Source organism: Pelmatolapia mariae, linkage group LG2 (genome assembly GCF_036321145.2).
Source record: "Pelmatolapia mariae isolate MD_Pm_ZW linkage group LG2, Pm_UMD_F_2, whole genome shotgun sequence".
Lineage (NCBI taxonomy): Eukaryota > Metazoa > Chordata > Actinopteri > Cichliformes > Cichlidae > Pelmatolapia > Pelmatolapia mariae.
Genome location: NC_086228.1, coordinates 19,371,032 through 19,393,599, shown reverse-complemented (window position 1 = coordinate 19,393,599; position 22,568 = coordinate 19,371,032). Strand labels below are relative to the sequence as shown.

Sequence of the window (22,568 nt, the reverse complement as noted above, 5' to 3'; positions counted from 1 at the left end):
TAATAACTTTATAACTTTGACTATTTACAATGTAAACAATTGCTAAACAAATTAGTGTTCAATTACAGTTTGCAGGGGATTGGTGGGTTAACATTTCTGACAAATACTGCGCCACATCCACTGTCTGATTAGCTACCTGTAAAAAAAGGGGAAAAACAGAGTTTTAATTATCTACTTCTTTGTTTACTTCTTTGTTATGATATTACATTAAATGTAATATCATAAATAAGTAACTAATAGACAAGTAATTTATACGTGATGTTTCACAAGCAGTGAGAAACAAACAATGCATGGAAAATTCAGCAGTGATGTGGTTTTCTGGTGTGAATCCATAGAGGGTATTTATTTTTCTCTCTCTGACAATTTTTAGTTCCGTTCATGGGGGGCTTTGCAAACCTTTTCTTGCCAGGAAAGTCAGATGAAAATAAACACTTTAAATACCATACGTTTTCAGTGTATCATGCAAATGCGTGCTCTTTGATACGAAAGCTGTTCTATGAGATTTTCCACTGCTGCATTGTGGTTTCCTTTATTATTTGTTCAGGGAAGGAAAGGTGTTGCTTAGTTACTGGTCTCATCTTAAAAGGTGTAAGGGACTGAAGCAGCTAATCTGCCCCTCACACACCTCTTTTTCTGACATTTATGCATGCTGTCACTAATATGGTAAGCTTAACACAATTGCTGAAAACATTAGTACACTTTGAGAAAAAAAACACTATCTTTTGATGTCAGGATTTTAAAAATCTAAATTGATACAAAGCAATGCTTACATATTCATAACTGAATTGTGCCTGTCCTAATTAATGGTTATAATATGTTATCAGAGAAGAAAACATCAGTAGAAGAGCCATCAGACAGGATAGTTTATTCATCCTTTCTGAACATTCCTTTAATACATCTTATTCTTATCCCTAGGATGCCATATCATTTTGTCAAAGCTACTGGTGTAGATACAAGTTGCATATAAAGTGTCCGTGTGTGCTGTGTGTGGCATGTGATACACCTTTGTAAGGCATAATTCAGTATCTTTTAGTGCACAATCTTTTCTTATCGTCAGCCTGGCTGCAGGTAGTGCCTACACTTATTCAACAAGTCAAAATGAAACATAGTCCTGACAGGGGAAGGCTTCTTGTGAAAAAGCTACAGATCCTGTTGATAGCAAAATTTATGTGCGTAGTGAGTAAACAGGTTTGGCAGGCCACTGCAAGCAGACAAGTATCCAGCCACAGTCTGTATCTCACAGTTCAGTGGCCACATGCGGCTTTGCTTGTTCTTTCACAGTACAAGTTAATTTGGGTAAACTATGATTGCACAGCTCATGTCATCTTGTGCACCTAACAAGTGCAATGTTTTCTTTTCCCCACAGAAACAGTTCTCAAATATATGCAGATGTCAAAATTTATGAATTGTTAGAATTCTTGTAGAGTCTTGATTAAGCAATCCTTGGGTGTCTTGAAAGGTGCTTTCAAATAAAATTATTATTATTATTATTATTATTATTATTATTATTATTATTATTATTGTTGTTGTTGTTGTTGTTGTTATATTAACATTATCTAGTTGTGTCAGTGTATCCATCCCTCCATCCACCCATTTGTCCTGTAAATTACACACCAATGTAGATAGAATATTTAATTTGCTAGTGTTCCCTATGGACTTTATGAGTGGTGCACAATTCTTATACTTCTAAACCTAAAAAAAGACGTAAGAGAAAAGAAGAGAAAAGAATTCTGATATCCCAGAATTAATTAATTTATTTACTGAGTTGCTTGACCTACCCTGCTAATTTGCCCAGGCGTCCTCTCACAGTGACATGTTTTCGGCACTTGCCAGTGACCTGGGCTAGATGCATAAGCACTTTTAGGAGTGCCTTTCTAGGATAGTGCTCTATAACTGTTTAAGTATTATATAGTTAACATAGATAGCACTGTAGATAGATCGATTCCTGTTGTTTGTATTATTATTCACTCAGTTTTATTCATTCATTTATTTATTTTTCTTCATTCACATTTCTAACCAAGCACTCCATCTCACACACAACACACACTGGATTAATCCTAATAAACCAAACCAGTTTGTCTTGTGTCTGTAATAGCTGTGTGTCCAAGACACAATTATTACTATTGTTGTTCAATAAGTTAAAATTAAGTCATGAATGTTGAAATGAATGACACGCGCTGTACTTGATTATTATGTACAGTTTGTCCAAAAGTTTAACAAACTCAGACAGGTCTTGTTTGGTGAAAAAACTAAAGTTGAGATTGTTTGTTTTTCTTTCTTTTTTCCTTTTTCTTCTTCAAAGTCACACAGTACTGAACAAAAGCATCACAGGTGTTGAAAACCTATAAAGTCGTTCTTCAGCTTACATATGTTGGTCACCTCACAGGTGTCATTTTGATGCCTTTGTCAGCTTTGCTATGTTTTTTTTTCTCTATATTTTTCCGTGTGTGTGTTTTCTTCTCATTTCCTGTGGTGCAGTCTGTCACATAGAGGCGCCTGCTTTTCATAGCTGCTCATGTTGTCTTGCACAGTTCAGACGGTGATTTTTCTTGCACCTATATCAGAGATAGTGTGTGGTTGATAGATGTTATCAGTTATCAAGTAAATTGCTATCACAATGTGGCTTATACAGTTTGTGCTACTGCAACTTTACAGCTGGGCTTCAGTCTGTAGTGTTAGTGAGGTACAGCTTAAGAAGTCACACATTTAAAACATATTCCTTCAGTAGATAATATGCCTGGTGCTTAAAGGTTACTGTATTAATATTACTGCTGACCATGTAATGCATTTAGTATGAGTTATGATTTAGTCATGTTAAAGGAGAGCCGCCTTTGTGACGCTGAAAAGTCTGACTTTAAGTTCAACACATCTTATAACAGAACCCATTAATCTTTATTCACAGTATGCCCCTCGGTTGTGTAATGAAGAGAACGTGTGGTTGAGGCTGATGACAAAAAATGCTGTTTGCAGCCATTTCACCATAAGCTGTAGTGTGAGGCAGATTTTCTAATTGTTCTGGAAGTGGTGGAAAGTTAAATTTTAATAGATGCAAAAAATTATGAATGTCTTGAATGATTTTTTCCATCCTGGAAAGTTGAACCTCAGGAATGAACTAAAGAAATCCCAGAGACATTTTCCATTTATTATGATAATGGTGTTTACACTTCTTTGTGAAGCTCTGTGAAATATTCACTGTGATTTTGTGATAACCTTATTTATATTTTATTTTAAATGAAGACGCTTTAGTATACAGTACTAATAATATTCACTATATTACTGTATGTTTTACTGTACTGATTTAACCAACCTTAAAAACTTTTGACTCTGTTCATTCTGCAAACCTCAGGTGGGTTATTTTTGCATCTGCCAATAAATATTTGTAACTGCCTGAATTACCAATTAAATACAAAATGAAATAAGCTCATATCTTAATCACCATATACATAAATGTGCATAAAATACTTTTTTAATTGCTTATTTAGACTTTATAATGGTACCGCAACCTTATTATATATTAGCTCATTAAGGATAAATGTTTATTTTTACATTTATAAATTACATTTTAAGGCAGGTTAGCTTGTTCAATGATGAGGTTTAATGGATATGAATTTCAAATTTCTCTGCGCCATGGGCCATCTGTCCACTCTAACCTCCTCTGGGTGCTCCTGATATGATCTTAAGCTGTCCTTCATGACAAGGGCCATTCAAGAGTAATCCTAGATAGTAAAGGATGAAGCTGTTTGATTAAAAAGTTCCATTTTTGGATGTAATCAGTGATTACTGTTGGCCCAGATGAAATATCCATGAACACACAGTGTGCTCCAACCAACTCATGGCTGTCTTTAATCTGTCTCAAGCACATGCTTCTCTCTTGTGTATTCCACCATGTTGCGCCAACAGGTAGAAACAAGCAACTGAACTGAAAAAGGTGAATCCCATACACATAAAATTGAAAACCATCACAATTTTAAATTCAAGTTTAGACTGAAAGTGAGATGAAAAGAGGCTGCACGTTTTTTAATTGTACTGAATGTTTCTCATTAGAGCTCTGTCACCACTAATGAGCAACAACATACGTAGATATGCACACAGATAGGATGGAGAAGCAATATGTCAAGTCAAGCAACGTTTATTTAAGATTAAAATTAAAGGACCAGAAGATCTGTTGATAGATGACAATGTGTGAAGAACTTACAAAGGGGTCAAGTTTGGTTAACAGGTTTTATCACGCAAGAAAAATAAAATCACTCTTCTATTATGCAACAAGGGCAAACGGTGCCAGACAGTCAGATTTGTGTTCATAAATTTTAATAATTTCAGCATTAATGACAAATGTGCCTTGAGGTGACTGTTGTGATTTGTCCCAAAATAAATAAAATATAATTAAATTGAATAAAGACTGATTACAGTACACATGGAATTTCTTTTTCACAGACATCATTATTATAGTCATAAAACTTTGCAATTTCGTACATAGTATTTATATTATTATAATTATAATTATATTATTATTAATACTTTTTATATTATTATTATAAATTTATGCAGGTATTAAGCATCTAAAGAATAAATATCTCCTCTTAAAATTGTTCTGCATTGCTTCTTTAGGCTGCTGTGGGCATCTGTCAGGTCACATCCATTGTGTGATTTCAGTAATGGCCATTTTCAACATAATTACTTTGATGTGTTTAGAACTTAGAGGATATTTTTGTTTTTCTTGGGCTTCATTAAAGCCAAGACATAAAAATAAGAAATAAGATTTAAAAAATGCAATATTCAGTCAGACATACAGCAATGTTGCAGTTCAGCTCTGATCTACATGGATATGCAAATTTACATACACAACTACAACAAAACTAAAATCTTATTAACTATAAGCAGTCATGCTTTTGATCACCTATTCAAGGCCAAAGGCCTTCACAGCTTTGTAGATCTCATGCTTCTCCACCACCTTTGGCTCTTTCATTTCACATCTGTCAGCTTTCATCGTGGTAAAGACAACAGCAGAAAACATCCATGTGTCCTTATTCTGGGAAATGGGGAAAGAAAAAAAAATATTGGAAAGATATATATATATTATTATATATAATATATTGGATAAAAGATTCATATTTCTGAGAATATTGCTGTCATTAAGTACTTTACCTGTTGTGTTTTCTGACCACAAAAGTTTTTCTGCTGGACAAGTGCTTGATTACAGAATAGACAGATGACAATAAATACAAATGTAAGATTTTTTAACTTTTGATCTATAGCGAACTGTGAGTAACTTTTCTAACTATTATATATTTAACTATTATATATTATATATTTAATATATTTAATTATATATTTTCTTTTAAGTGATTACCTTTGTGATGACCATTGTTGTTTCTTTTGAATGTGTAAATGAAGACAGCTATAACAATCAGAATTATACCCAAAACAGCACACAGCAGAAAAATAACTGTACTTCCTGGCTGTGACGAGGGAGTGTATCCTGAAACAATATTAAAAGTTACAACAAAAAAAAGTTAGAGGTTGCTAAAATAAAAAGATGTTTGATGTTACCTCAAAGTTATAAAAATTGTATTAATTAATTGTCACTGTACATACTGGCACTTAAATATTATATAATTTACATATTATATGGATTAATTTAAAAATCAATGGTACAGGTACCTTGAATATTAAGTATAGTTCCATTTCCAGATATTATTTCCCCACATGTGGCCACAGCACAGTAGTAAGTCCATGCATCAGAGGAGCTGACCTTCTTAGAAAAGCGATAAACACATCTTTTCTGAGGGTTAGATCTGTTCTCATATTCATTATGTCTTTTCCTGTCAGTGTAGATGATGTTTGGATAAGATCCAGCTCTGAACCAGAAAACATTAGGATCTTGTGGACATGTCTTGTTTTCTGACTCAGAGAAGACTGAACACTCGAGAGTCGCTGTGTCTCCTGAATAGACTGGATTTGATTCCATCTGCTTGTGGACAACGATATAGTTTGATGAGCTCTGAGTGTTTCTTGTGTAATAAAAAACACAAAGACATTCTTTAAAACATGCTCAGAGAATTTTAAAATGTTTGTAAAAGTCGAACAGTTGAATACCTTTTACTAACAAATACATCCCACTCCATTCACTACTAACACTACTGCCTTGCTCACAGTGATAGTAGCCCTCATCTTCTTGGACTGTCTTCACAATAGTCAGGTTGCCAAAGTTTTTATCAAGTTTTGCCTCAAATCTCGATTCAGAAAACTCTGAAGTATACACAGGTTGTGGAGTTCCATAAAATGTAACACCTAATTTAAGAGTATCCCCGACACTCTGCTTGTACCACTGGACTCTACTGCTGATCTCTTTAGTACTTCTAGCACATGTTAAAGTTGCTGCTTCACCAAGATGAGCGGTTTTCACTGGAACCAGAGAATCTGAGTTAAAACAAAACATAGAAAAATAAAATCACGAGGTGAAAAAAATTAAAAATTGAAAAATACTCTTGTTATTGTATATAAACACAAATCTGTTCAACATAAATAATTATATTTCAGACATATAATCAAAAAAAAGCGCTTACAGCCTTGATGGAGAAAAACCAATGCCGCCCATAATATGACCATCTTGACACTGCTCTCTGTTGTGGTGTTTCAGCAGGTCTAAGAGGAGAACTGTACATGTTGGGTTAGACTATAAAATGTATTTGATTGGTTAGCACAGAACAGACTTAAAAGCACACTTCCTTTCACTCTGCACTTTAGAGAAAATTTGCAACCTGCATGTTTCATTGGTGCAGGGCCATGACATGTTGTTCTTCAGAAGAGCAGGGTGAACAAATAGTTTAGCTTCTTCAAAGACAGAACTAATGTGTAAGTTGTAGAGCACAGAAAAAGTAATAAATTTCTATCCATCCACATTGGTTACCTCAGCTTTATTAAGAAGAAATGCCAGACATCTTTATCGATAATCTGCAGCATTTCCAGCATTAATACTAAGGTGTGTCTCCTACGTTCAACTCATGCTTCAGTGGGAAATCTATGACATAACGTCCAACATAACCTGAAGTGCACCTGCCAAAAAATGTAACTACAGGTCAATGCAATGTGCAGCTGGACTGTAAACCCCTGTTGATTTTTTCTGTGCATTTCCAGCTAGTTTTTCACTCCATTCTGTGGATTTATCAGTGAAAAAATAACAATCATTCCATCAATACTTGGAATAATAATCATAGCATTAATATAAGGAAAAGGAGGACTAGGACAAATGTCAGCAGACTCCTGAAAGAAGATTGTTGAAATTTTTTGTACCCATAGAGGAAATTTTTGCAGTTTGATGGCAGAGTGTCAGGTCAAATCACCTTCTTTATAACAGTCTTAAAATATTAAGTAATAATAGAGCCATTGCAGGGGGTGGGGGTGTGAAGTAATAAAAAATAAAATAAAATTTAAAAAAAGAACGCGTAGACACTGCTAGCATAATGGACAGGTTTTCGCCGGGGCGCCCACACAAATGCAAAGCAGAGGATGAAGCGTTGCCAAATACTAGAAAATATGGTGAAGCATATCTTGCCTTTGGCTTCATCTGCACAACTGCCAAGGTAGGTCTCCCCGACAGAATTACTTTCCCCTGTGTCGGGAGCGAGACTCCAAATCACGGACAAACAGTATCCCACATTCTTGATTTTTAGTTCACAAACACTTCTTGTAATGACTAACTACTCCTGACACTTTGGAGATGTTAGCTCTTTATACAGTAAAGTTACAGTGGGATACAAATAATATCAGGCTGATCCTGCCACAATTTCTTCCCCTGGTTCAAATCACGGACAAACAGTATCCCACTTTGGCTTTGGGATCTTAGGCGCGTTGCTGCGCACCGTCTGTCCCGTCTGTGAATGCAGAACAAGCGCTCACAAAGCAGCAGTTCGGGGATGACTTCAAACACATGGGTCCTCTGTCAGACTATAGGAAAACCCGGACATTTTCATTAATCTCATCAAAAAATCCTCCTGGACGCTCCGGACAGAACGTGAAAAGTGGACATGTCCGGGGAAAAGAGGACGGTTGGTCACCCTAAATTATGACAACTGCTGCGAGTACATAAACAAGTACATAAACATCTAGAATAAAACCCTAAATTGGCACAATTTTGCTGACAGACCTTAGAATGAATAAACAGTACATAGAATCTGTAAACTCAAAATGTCTTCATTTATTATTCATTCATTGGTTTAACTGATAGAGTGACACATTTGTATGGATGTATATTGTACAATGACTTTAGCTCACTTATGCTGTAAGACAGCACCAAATAAGAGTATTCATCATTTCTTTTATCTATCCATTATAATTGTAGAACCAGTTTTTTTGGTAGTAGCAGGAGTAATGTTAATGAGGTAAAATCATAAACAAGTAACTTATACAAAAGTAATTTATGGCTGATTCCTTGCTTTTTGTTTCACAAGCTGTGCGAAACAAATGATGCGTGGAAAATTCAGCAGTGATGTCGTTACCTGGTTTGAATCCGTACAGGATTTTTTTTCTCTTTTTCTTTCGTATTCATAACTGAACTGTGCCTGCCCAAATTTATTGGTTTGAGAATCTATCAGAGAGGAAGCATTAGTAGAACAGGCATATAAGGTGTCTCATACCTAGGGTGCCATTTAATATCATATTCTAAAAGCTACTGGTGCAGACGTTGCATACAAAGTGTCCTTGTATGCTATGTGTGGCATGTTGCATATGTGCTGTGACACACATTTGTTAAGGCATACGTGAGAGAGGACTGTCCACGTCTTTTGAGTTAAACTATTGTATTTGATCTTTTTGTAACCGCAACCTAGCTGTGGGTAGTGCCTGCACCTAATCAGCAAGTCGAAATGAAAGTCCTAACACTGTGAACAGGCTACACATCCTGTTGATAATATAATACTTGTGTTCGGAGTAAACAGGTTTGCAGAGAAGTAGCTAGCCGCAGCCTGTATCTCACAGTTCAGCTGCCACATGTGGCTTTGCTTGTTCTTTCACAGGCACTAACGGCAAATACCACAGCACTTTGAAATGAAAAAGGATAAGTCGATTCGGTTAAACTACACTTGCACGGTTGTATGTGCACTGGCCATTCTTAGCTTTTTAATGTGCTCCTAACAAGTGCAACATTTGGATCAGACATATGACATATGGTGCTCTCTGTTCTCTTTGTATTATCATAGGGTGCTTACATTAAAATATAAAGTGCATTTAGGCAACTGTTGTTGTGATTTGACACTGTGTTAACAAATCTGAATTGAATTGAATTGAATCAAATTGAATTGAGGCAACCAGATATCCCTGTCTTTCAGCCATCTCCTCCTAGGTCCTTTGGGTTATTCAATGGTTTATTTGTGGCTTGTTCCAGTGCATCCTGCGAACGCTTGAGTCTGAAAGCTGGGCAAAATGTCGTACTCTATCTGAGCTGTCTGCAGTTTTTGTGGCACGAGACGGGTTTTGTTCTTCTACGTGAGGCTGCTGAAATTGGTGACTGACTTTGCCATGAGAGGTTTGCTTGTGCTTTAAAAGTGTTTAGTTGGCTGATACATATCACTGTAATATTTACACAAATGCCTGGACCTGGTTTCAATGTCAGTGGTTTTGATGTTACAGTTAATGAGCGTAAAAGAGGACACCACTTGTGTGGCAGGATCTTTTACCATTTCCTTTCATCATTTTTCACCTCTCAGGAAATTGCTTAGTAAGCTAAGGCTTCTTCTAATGCATGTACTTAACTACAATATCATGTCAGATGAAAACAAAATAAAAAACAAAACCGTCAATTGTTAGTATGAAATTAGTGTCAGACTAATTTCAGCCTTTTAAATCTCGTAAACAGGTAAACAAAAAACAGCTGAGGACAAAAGAGACATAAAAACCACTTTAAAATTATTATTATTGTTGTTGTTATTTATCTTATTTTATGCAGACACTAAAGATTTTTTTTGCTTTTTTGTTTTCTTAGCTTTAGAGCATCCAGAAATTTGGGAACAGAATATCAAAGAATACCTTGTAAAGACCAATCAAGGGCTGTTTTACTGACTTTATAATAGTCATTGTGAAAGTATTCCCCTTCATACTAATATTGACTTTTTCATTAATGGAAAATCCACATGTCTGAGCATAACACATGCTCTGGATGACTCATTTTTTGCAGAGCTCACAAGCTGTAGCTGTGAGACTGACAGAAGAATATCCGTCTCTCTGCAACATCCAAATTGACAAGTTGACTATAATATTTTTTTTTTCATATAACCATTGTGTCATATTGTCAGTATATTAAGTTGTTGTATATTATATTCTGTGCCATAAAAATATGTATATGCCTGTAAACTCTACATGAAGTATAAAAGTCTATTATCAGACATTACTGTTACCTTTATAGTTGTATTTATTGTTATTGTGCTTTTGCACCAGTGTCTATTATTATTGTATATAATATATTAGACAGACTATGTTAACATGACAATGTGTCAAATGTGGAACAAGTGATACCCTGTGAAAACTTTTTGAATGCTGTATATATAATTATTACAACTTACAATTAACACAGGCATAGACAGAGGTGCGAGAAGCATCAGTGTCTGTCTTTATTGTTATTATTATTTATAATAAATTAGACAAACTATGTAGTGCTATGAATCCTTGCCTTGCTGATTGGGGGTGAACACATCCCCCTCCTCCCCCCTGATGCCCCAATTTTAACAACAACAGATAACTAACTGAACATCCCAGCACAATCGGCCAAAAGACAGCTTTGTCAGCACCAATAATGAGCAACAATTTTTAACAATAAAAATTTTCAGAACACTGATGAGATGAAGGACCAATATGGGCTTTGCACACCTTTTAATTAAAAGAAAAAAAACCAGAACTGTTAGAACTGATAGCAGTGTTGGATGAAGCTAAAAAGGGAAGAGTCAAGTTTGGTTAAAAAGTTTTAGCATGCAAGAAAAAGGAAAATGCTTGTCTCTCATCTATCAATAATATGCAGTGTAACACAATCAGATTTTCTTCCAGCAATTTTTATTTCAACATAAACACTGATTACAGTACATAAAGATTGTCTTTAACACAGACACCATGATAAAACGTTACCATTTCATTAATAGTTTTATATTATTACAATCTCTATGCAGGTATTTTAATGTTGTTGGTTTTTTTTCAACAGTGGAAGACTAAATGTGTTTCAATCTCAAAATACCTTTTCTACATAATATTCAAATTCTGTATCCATTGAAGTGTTAACAGATTTCTTCTTTAGGCTGTAAGCTATATGTTTACAACACAGTTGTTTGATTTCAGAAATTTCACACCAATTGTTATGTGGCAAAAGATGAAACGTTTTTATGCAAATCAGAGATAGTCAAGCAGAAAAGTTAAAAAAAAGAGCTGATCTGAGTCAAATTTGAGGGGTGAATCAGAATCAGAATGAGAATACTTTATTAATCCCTAAGGAAATTGTGTGGGCTACTGGCTACAAATTTTCCTGGGTTATGAATATCACCCTAAAAATGTAATAATATTTACATTAATACTTTACAACAACCTTTCAGTAAATTACACAAATGTTAATTAAAAAGAAAATAAAACACTTAGTAATGGGAAATGTGAGGTATGAAGGCAGGGGAATGATGTTGGCACCCATTTAATCACACCCATGGTGAAATTATGTCAATTTTTAACATAATTGCTTTGATGTGTTTAGAAGATTTATTTTTTTATTTATTTGGGCTTCATTAAAGACAGCACATAAGATTGTAAATAAGACAAAGAAAAGCAACTGACATTCTTGATAAGACTACACTAGGAATCTTGCAGCTTAGATGTGTATGCAAATTTATTTGTACAGAACTACAGCAGAATTTCAACATATGAACGCATATTATCTATAAGATGAAAAAATCCCATACTGTAGATTGTTTCATGCCAAGCAACAGTAAGTAGATCTAATCCAGCCCAAAAGCTTTCACAGCTGTGTAGATCTGCTGCTTCTCTGCTGCCTTTGCATCCTTTTTGTTGCAAATATCAGCTTTCATCACGGCAAAGACAACAGCAGAAAACATCTGTGTGTCCTTAATCTGGGAAATGTAAATGGAAAATATTCAAAAATGTCAAAATTCTTAACCTTTAATATTTATTTTTAATTTTCATATTTGTGAGAACAATTGTAGCATTTCATACTTTACCTGTTGTCTTTTCTGATCACTAAGGTTTTTTTGCAGGACAGGAGCTTGATGATAGTACAGAAAGACAACAAGTTAATATCAATTTAAGAATGTTTTATTTTGTTTATAGTGAACTGTGAGTAACTTCAATTACCTTTGTGATCAGTGTTGTTGTTTTTTTTGGTTACGTAAATGAGGGCAGCAGTAACAATGAGATTTATACACATGACAGCACAAAGCACAAAAACAACTGTACTGGCTGTCTGTGATGACGCACTGCTTTCTGGAACAATAGTAAAAGTGAGAAAACAAAATTAGAGTTGCCTAATAGTAAGATTACAGTAGTTATGAAATAAAAATTTGTATTAATTACTGGTACTTAAATATAAATATTATCTGATTCATGTATATTATATGCCGTGGTTTAAAAATCAGATACCTTGAATATGCAATGTAGTTCCATTTCCAAATAATATCTCCCCACATGTGGCCACAGCACAGTAGTAAGTCCCAGCATCAGTGGAGTTGACCTTCTTGGAGAAGCGATAAACACATCCATCCTGAACGTCAGTTCTTTTCTCACATTGATCAGTTTTATTTCCATCAGTGTAGATGATGTTTGGAAGAGATTTATTAGATCCATCTCTGAACCACAAAACATTATGATCTCCTGAACATGTGTTTTTCTCAGAAATTTTCAGAACTGAACAGTGAAGAGTTGCTGTGTCTCCTGGACGGAGTGGATCTGATTCTGTTGGCTGCTGTAAAACAATATAGTTTGATGTCCTTTCAGTGTTTCCTGTGTAATACAAAATGTTATACAAATAAATTATTCACCACATTCTCAGAGGCATTTAAAAATTTTGTAAAAGTTGGTCAGTTTATTACCTTTTACTAACAAATATGTCCCACTCCATTCAAATTTAATCCAGGTGTCTATTCCACAGTGATACATTCCCTCATCCTCTTGGACTACATTCCAAATGGTCAGGTTGCTAAAATCTTTACTATTATGTGCAGAAAATCTTGATTCAGGAAACTCTGAAGAAGGTTTTGTAGTTCCATAAAATGACACTATTAATTTAAGAGTATCCCCGACTCTCTGCTTGTACCACTGAACCTTTCTGCTGCTGAGCTCTTCATTTGGTAAATCACATATTATAGTTGCTGTTTCACCAACATAAACTGTTTTCACTGGAACCAGAGAATCTGTGGTAAAAGAAAACATTTAGTTTTTATGTCATTATCTTTATGTCTACACAATTTATATGAATCTATTCAACATAAATAATGCATTCAGTTTGGTGGGATAGCCAGATAAAACAAAAAACAAACAAACAAAAACAAATCCCCCTTACTTCCTTGATGAAGAAAAAGCAATGTAATCCATAAGACGACCATCTTGACACTGCGCCTTGGGCTTTTCAGTAAGTTAAGAAGGGGAAATGAGCACACTGGGTTAGACCATAAAATGTGTCCGATTGGTTAACACAGAAAAGACTTAAAATACACTTCCTGTGACACTAATTTCATCTTGATCTTTTTCTAAAACATATGATCTTTTTTCATCTCCTGTTACAATGTTTGTTCACTTCCTTTTTTTGACTCTCTATGTATGGTTTAATATGTACTGCAAAAACTGCCTAAAACACCACAAGTTCTGCAGTTTAGGGAAATGATGATTTATTTTCTTCAAAACCAGAACTAATGTGTAATTTGTGGTGCAAATTACGTATGAAAATTACATAGCAAACCAAACTGACTCTGTTCAGACTGTATCTTTTCTTTGCACTACTTCCAAGCACTTTGTAACTTGTTATCAAATGTGTGCCTTTGTGTTTTATTGGTATTTTGCATATATTCCTCTTGATTGTATATATTTCTCCTGTTTGCTATTTATTCCTGTTGTCTACTATTTAGATTTTATTCTGGGACAGCTGGTATGGAGCACCCACAATTTTGTTGTACATGTACAATGACAATAAATGGCTATTCTATTCTATTCTATTCTATTCTATTCTATTCTATTCTATTCTATTTTGTCTTGCGAGAACTAGAGTACAGTGAACACTGAAAAGTTCCTATGTCTCTTGAACAGACAGAATTTGATTCTATCAACTGTTGGATATCAGTGCAGTTTGATGTCACACACACTGACTGTGGCACTGAGATGGACAGCAGAGTGAAGGCAAAAGGACCAACAAGTGCTCAGCATCTCTGGCAACTCCTTCAAGACTGTTGGAAAACCATTTCAGTTGACTACCTTATGAAGCTCATCGAGAGAATGCCAAGCGTGTGCAAAGCAGTAATCAATTCAAAGGGTGGCTAGTTTGAAGAATCTAAAATATAAAACATGTCTTTGATATATTTCACACTTTTTTGTTTACTATGACTATTTACATTTGCAATATAAATACTCATGTAAATAAAATAAAATAAAAAACATTAAATGAGGTGTGTCCAAACTTTTGACTGGGAGTGTATAAGTTTTAATTTAAGTAATCACATTTCTAAAGGTACTACTGATATAGAATTCCCACCAGAGCTCATTAACAACCCATCCAATCCACGCATGCAATGAAAACAAACTATAGATGTATACTAGAAAAAGTTTTATTTCCTGCGAAAATGGTGAGTGAATGCCATGTAGCGGAAATGTCGCTGACATGTAGCTGAAAACAGCTGAAGAAGGAACTATCTGCTGAAAAGAGGTGAAGAAGGTGAACTGTCTGCTAAATACGGCTTTATTTGAAAGGGTACACTGAAGAGAGTCAAGAAAGCAGAGGGAGAGAGAGCAGGGAAGACATGTGGCAATGGCCATGGGTATGATTCGAACCTGCGCCGCCTGCTCTCAGGGTGCCTACTCATCTCAGGAGGCAAACTGGTACTCATCCCAGAGAGAGATATGACGTAATATAAAAAAAGACAAAGTAAAACAGGGAGTAACGGGAACACACACACAGAGGCGCAGACAGACACACCGAGACATGACTGGGGAAATATAGATAACATGACAGGGAACACAGAATGAAACATGTGGGAAGCAAGTCTCAAGAACTCACAACAAAGATAATCACAGCCACACAGAGGGAGACATAGAGGGCAAAGACACAAGGGGGAAATACTAAATAATCAAAATCTAAACAGGAACAACCTAGGCACTAGAAAATCAACTTAAGACTACCAAAGAGGACTTAAACATGAAACATAATACAAAATGACATCAAAACAAGAGAAAATTCAAAACACTGGGTCAAATGACTCGGGATCGTGACATCTGCCACTTGTAAACAAAGCTTCTCTGCCTGGAGAAAAATTCTTCTCCAATCAGCATTCATGACACTTACTTTAAATTTAACTATGCACCTGTCTTTCTCCTTGGAAATGCCTTTGTGCACCCCACCTTCTCCATATTTCCTCCTCTCATCATTCAAGCTCCATTCACGCCACCTTTATCTCCACCACCAGCGTCTCGGCTCGGTCCTGCTCCAATCGCTCTCACAGCTGGGGTTCCGTTCTGCCGAGATGGGCCATCGGAGTCTAAGAGCCAAGCATCTATCAACACTCTGTTCATTAATAAATCATGTTCATTCTTTCCAATGACCTCTCCTTATTGAAATGACAGTTGGCTATTGTCTTTGAAAGCCAGATTGATGCCGAGCCACTGGAATGTATATTTTTTGTATTTTTAATGAGAATTTCCATATTTCATTGCCAAAGGCTGGTGCTTGGCAAGCTGAGAGGATTTTGGAAAACCCTGTGCTCTCTGACAGGAGGCTGACTAAAAACTGGCTCTGAAACATATGACAAAGAAGGCCCAGGACTGTTGAACAGCTATTGGACACTAATGGGGCAACTTTCACCAAGTCCAGCAACTGGTCTCTTCAAATCCCAAACAATTATGAACTGTTGTTAAAAGAAGAGGCGATGCTACTCAGTGGTAAAATGTCCCATACTGTTTTTATATACATTTTACACAGTGTCCCACATTTTTTAAAACTATGGTATACACGTATCAGACTGTGAGACTGAAAACATCAATTTGGATAAATGAAAAACACTACATCCAGATGGACAGAATGCACTTTCTGGCATTACCATTTGTTAAATTTACTTTTAATGTGACATATTTTTATCACTAGAGAATGTAAATAATAATAATAAAGGCAGTTGAATTTCATTTGAGGAGGATGAGATGGTATCGTAGTGATAAGATGGTTATAACCTCAGGGAAGGAACTGATTTAAGATTTAAAGGCTGAAGTCATATATTGTCCACACATGTCAGTAAAAATAGGATTAAAAATTCGTGACCAAAATAGTCGTAGGACACATGGAGAAGAGTGACTGGGGCCTGGTGGTATAGCATATATCATGTTTGGTTCCTTCTGCCCACATAAGTGGGCTTTACAAATTTTACGAATAGGTATGGTATGGTGGTATTTACGAATAGAGGACAATTGTACAATGACAATGACAATGTAGTTGCAGAGTACCAGGTCATCTTTATATTACTATTTTTAATGTAGTGTAAAAATGCATTTACATTTTGCATAGAAAGAAACACAAAAAACAAGAAACAGAAGCAGCGGTGGTCTTTATTTATTAATCATTTACTGGTTTAACTGACAGATTGACAAATGCATGTTTTTTTTTATTTTCATAATCTAATATTTTTTTACAAAGCAGAAAGATTTACATGAAAGTATAATCTTTCATTTTGGCAATATATTTTGTAATAGCAATTGTTTTCTTCAAGAATCACTGTGGAATAACATTAAAAGAATGAAAAACTTACCAGCAGGTGGCAACAGAGCATTTGTCACCTTGCTGGGCCTAGATGCTCCTGCTCTTCTTCTCAATGCAACTGAAAAGTATTTCAACTAATTTATGATTCTTTTAAACAAGCAGCAAATAAGAGCTGTCACTTTTATCTATCATCTATCAGCACTTATAGCTATCCATTTTAATTGTAGCAGCAGTTTTTGTGGTAGTAGTAGGTCTAATTGTGCTGCTACTTTGTATAAAAGATAAGAAAGTGCTGAACAAATTAGTGTTCAGTTGAAAAAGAACTGCAGGGAATTGATAGGGAAACATTTCTGACATCCACCCCCCTGTGGGGGAATGCTGTTTTCTTTGCTTCTTCCTGTCTTGTCTTTCAGGTTCTGGGTGACACAGTTGAGGAGCATTAAGGCACATTAGCCATAGGATCAAAACGGCCGTGTCTGAACCCCACCCGGTGCAAGGCTTGCGCTACGGCGGCTCGAGCAACAGGCTGTTAGCGACGGACGGGCTCTTAAAGGCTAAGAGGATTTTGCGGACCTTTTAGCGACTGTGTGGTTTTTGTGTGATTACGCTCCTTCCCATGCTATTGTGAGTCTCCCCCCCGATTACGTCCTTCTCTTTCCCCTCAGTCTACGTCCATTCTTGTTCATAGTCCCGTTACCTACTGCATTGACTGTTGTAATTCTCTTTTGCATGGTCTGTTACGTTTCCCTAAAAGGGTCCAGGCGATGAAGGTAGAGTAACAAAGAGTGTCCGGGTCAGAAAAAGGAGACAGAGGCAAACTGGTTAAATTAAAGAGTTTTATTAAAGTTTCTATCAAATACTAACTAAAAGAGACGGACAAGCCGCTAACACCATTTAAAGAAACAAACAAAACTCAACAAAACTGAAAAGTAAGCCAGAAAAGGATAAATTGCCAAACACTCCTCTCCACCAAGTAGGAGCAGAAAGCACAGCTCACTAGCTGCAACCACTCACATGGCTCTCTGGCCCAGAGCTCACCTTTCTTCTTTCCATATTCCATAGACTGTAACATGGTCTCTCCCCAAAATCCCTCCATAAGCTTAAACTTGTTTAAAGCTCTGTTGCTTACATTATTACCAAATCACCCCTGTTCTTCAGGAACTTCACTGGTTCCCTGTGGAATTCCAGATAATATACAAAACATCTTCTGCTCACCTTCATGGTCCTTCATAACCTTGCTCCTCCTTACCTTTCTGACCTGTTAAGCACTACCTCTTCTGCCCGCTCACTCTTCTTCTTCTATCCAGCTTGCTGTGTCTTCTTTCCGCCTCACCACCATGGGAAGCAGAGCTTTCAGTTGCTCTGCTCCCAGGCTGTGGAACTCTCTACCCCCAGATATAAGAAACACTGGTTCTCTCCCCCAGTTTAAATCCCAAATCAAAACCCATCTGTTCAAATCCTCATATTCACTGGGAACATATTATTTGTTTATTTTATCTTGTGTTTTTGTGTTTTTTATTGTTTTTAATTTTGTCGTTGTTCTATTATGTGTTTTATTCTATTGTTAAGTGTCCTTGGGTGTCTTGAAAGGTGCTTTTAAATAAAATTTATTATTATTATTAATATTATTATTATTATCCAGCTGTCTGTATGTTTGCATTGACTTTGTTTAATGGTAGTAAAATCATAAACAAGTAACTTATAAATAAGTAATTTATATTTGATTCTCTGGTTGATGTTTCACAAGCAATGAGAAACAAAGCTTCCAGGACATCAGGTAAACACTTGAGCTCATTATTTGTTTAGAGAACAAAATGTCCATTGTGTAAGGGGCTGAAACAGCTTATCTGCCCCTCACAAGCCAATGTTTATGATCTTTATGCATTCTTTTACATAATATAGTAAGCTTAACACAATGGCTGAAAGCAATAGTACACTCACAGAAACAAAACAGTATCTGTGACGCTACTAGTGCTGTATTCATAACTGAATTGTGCCTGCCCTTAATTAGTAGTTTTGAGAAGCCATAAGACAGAGAGCCATTAGTAGTGCAAAAAGCCACCAAGATAGACAGGATAGCCTCTTAATCATTCCTTTAATACACCTTATTCTCATCCCCAGGGTTCCAATCCATAGTTTTGATGTGGCGTCAGAGATACTGGCACATTCTAGGAAAACAGTATTGTATCTTCGAGTTCAACTTAGCCACAATGCCAGATAGCTGCAGATAGCTGAACTCTCCTAACCCTGCTTTATAGACCACATTGCACTAATCCCAGCTTCTCTACAACAATCCAACTGCAGGAATGATTTACCTGACCTTGGAAAACTACTCGGTCAGCTTTATTGTCATGACACAAAATTAATGTGATGCAGTAATTTAATACTACTGGAGCTTTTCAAGCCCTACACTGTAAATGTCCAATTCAACAAAATGTAAGATTTACATGTGTTAGTTTGTTTAAGATAACTATGAAAGCTATAGGTATAGAAACTCATGTTTGCTTTAATGACAACAATTTCTTGCTCTTCACCTCCCACATGGTGGCATTATTTACCCATCGTAAATACATGTATCTGTCCATATTTTGACACATTTTTAAAAGCATAAGGGAGAGAAGTCAGTCACATGTGTTTCCACTGAAACTACAATCTTTTCTCACCCTCAACCTCGTTGTGTGTAGTGCCTTCACCTAACTGACAAGCCAAAGTGAAACCGACCTACCCCTAACCCCAACACCTCTAGTATCCTAATGAGAACTTACCAGGTTGGTTAAAGGTGGCTGTTATCAGTGGAAAATGTAGATCAGACTGGATGATCAGAGCACCAGTGCTAAAGAACACCTTGTACCCATTAGGGACACAGGAGGTGCCTGACAAAGCAGCATTATGCAGTGTGTTTGGATGAGAATGCACTTCCAGTTATTTTCCTAAGATTAATTTAGAGCCTATTTTAAAGGCTCAAAAAGGTTAGCTTAACCTTTAAATATTGTGAGAGTAGTTTATACATACAATGAAGCGTATTGTGTTCAATTGGTTTCACTTAAATTTTGTATGTAAATCAGATACAGTTTATTTTAATCAAATCTATGACTGGTGGGTCTGAAGATTATTTTTTAATCCTAAATCCTCAAAATTTTAACTCACAGAAGTTGACTAAAATGCTTGTACAACTGTAGTTGTAAGGGGGTTGTTTAATTGAAAATATATATTTTTGTACAACTCCATATTAATTTCAACAAAACAAGACTAGCTCCAACATATCCTGATGATAACAAAATTCACGGGGTGGCTGTAGCTCAGGTGGTAGAGCAATTCACCTACTAATCAGAAGGTTGGTAGTTTGATCCCCCTCTGCTCCAGTCTGCATGCCAAATATCCTTGGGCAAGATACTAACCCCTAAGTTGCTCTCTGATGCATCTCTTAGAGTATGAAGATGTTTGTGAATGTTAGAGTTAACGCACTTTTTGGAAACGGGTGAATGAGGCAAGTTGTGTAAAGTGTTTATAGTAGAAAAGCATTATATACTTTAAGAACCAGTCCATTTACCCAATGCATTTTGAGCAAACAGGTTTGGTGGGGTGTCGGAAAGTAAGCTTATTAATGTAAGCTAGTTCATATTGTAACAGTCACAATGGTGTGGTGCCTCTCTAATGTAACATACAGTGGCTTGTATTCGGCCCCCTTGAACTTTCCCACATTTTGTCACATTACAGCCACAAACATGAATCAGTTTTATTGGAATTCCACGTGAAAGACCAATACAAAGTGGTGTACACGTGAGAAGTGGAACAAAAATCATACATGATTCCAAACATTTTTTTACAAATAAATAACTGCAAAGTGGGGTGTGCGTAATTATTCAGCCCCTTTTGGTCTGAGTGCAGTCAGTTGCCCATAGACATTGCCTGATGAGTGCTAATGACTAAATAGAGTGCACCTGTGTGTAATCTAATGTCAGTACAAATACAGCTGCTCTGTGACGGCCTCAGAGGTTGTCTAAGAGAATATTAGGAGTAACAACACCATGAAGTCCAAAGAACACACCAGACAGGTCAGGGATAAAGTTATTGAGAAATTTAAAGCAGGCTTAGGCTACAAAAAGATTTCCCAAGCCTTGAACATCCCACGGAGCACTGTTCAAGCGATCATTCACAAATGGAAGGAGTATGGCACAACTGTGAACCTACCAAGACAAGGTCGTCCACCTAAACTCACAGGCCGAACAAGGAGAGCGCTGATCAGAAATGCAGCCAAGAGGCCCATGGTGACTCTGGACGAGCTGCAGAGATCTACAGCTCAGGTGGGGGAATCTGTCCATAGGACAACTATTAGTCGTGCACTGCACAAAGTTGGCCTTTATGGAAGAGTGGCAAGAAGAAAGCCATTGTTAACAGAAAACCATAAGAAGTCCCGTTTGCAGTTTGCCACAAGCCATGTGGGGGACACAGCAAACATGTGGAAGAAGGTGCTCTGGTCAGATGAGACCAAAAGGGAACTTTTTGGCCAAAATGCAAAACGCTGTGTGTGGCGGAAAACTAACACTGCACATCACTCTGAACACACCATCCCCACTGTCAAATATGGTGGTGGCAGCATCATGCTCTGGGGGTGCTTCTCTTCAGCAGGGACAGGGAAGCTGGTAGGAGTTGATGGGAAGATGGATGGAGCCAAATACAGGGCAATCTTGGAAGAAAACCTCTTGGAGTCTGCAAAAGACTTGAGACTGGGGTGGAGGCTCACCTTCCAGCAGGACAACGACCCTAAACATAAAACCAGGGCAACAATGGAATGGTCTAAAACAAAACATATCCATGTGTTAGAATGGCCCAGTTATACCCTAAAAGACTGGCAGCTGTAATTGCAGCAAAAGGTGGTTCTACAAAGTATTGACTCAGGGGGCTGAATAATTACGCACACCCCACTTTGCAGTTATTTATTTGTAAAAAATGTTTGGAATCATGTATGATTTTCGTTCCACTTCTCACGTGTACACCACTTTGTATTGGTCTTTCACGTGGAATTCCAATAAAATTGATTCATGTTTGTGGCTGTAATGTGACAAAATGTTGAAAAGTTCAAGGGGGCCGAATACTTTTGCAAGCCACTGTAAGTTGTGGGTTTATGATGTCATTAGTATGCGCCACTGCCCTCTCTGTGATTTATGGGAGCAACGTACTTGCACGCGAATACATGGAGAGAGACAGAATTTATATGTTTTACCTCTCCAGAAACCTTTGCAACGTTACAGGTTGTATGAACACTGTCTGTCATGTTTGATAAGCAGCAGCCGTTCAACCGGGCCTTGTAAGGTCGATGAAGAGAATGTGCATTAAAGGATACGCTGTGGAATTCCCAATACCAGTGTGATCGTGTATTCTTCCTATTATCCTGCTAAGGTTTCTGCCGCCTCCTCTAAATCACTGAACACAACCCAACGCTACAACATGCATCTAATGAGTGGGGTGTTCATTGTTTCCACACATAAACAGTTCATGTATGTGCCGCTGTCAAAATTTGAGACTTCTTTGAATTTTTGTAGATTCTTGATTGAGCAATAAAAAAACCCCAAACAAACATATGCAACAATAAGCCAGTGACACCCACGTGTAAGTGATTTTCCTCCCTACCATGTGC

At 36.6% G+C, this 22,568-nt stretch overlaps 1 protein-coding gene across 1 annotated transcript; it reads right to left on the bottom strand.

The window, feature by feature from the left end:
- Positions 1 to 11,963: 11,963 nt before the first annotated feature.
- On the bottom strand, positions 11,964 to 18,002 carry LOC134633945 (uncharacterized). The gene is made up of 5 exons (XM_063483046.1): positions 17,945 to 18,002; positions 13,071 to 13,391; positions 12,622 to 12,981; positions 12,371 to 12,465; positions 11,964 to 12,095 (listed from the first exon to the last, which is right to left on the bottom strand). The coding sequence occupies exons 1-5, from the start codon at positions 18,000 to 18,002 to the stop codon at positions 11,964 to 11,966; spliced, it is 966 nt and encodes a 321-aa protein (XP_063339116.1).
- Positions 18,003 to 22,568: the final 4,566 nt, after the last annotated feature.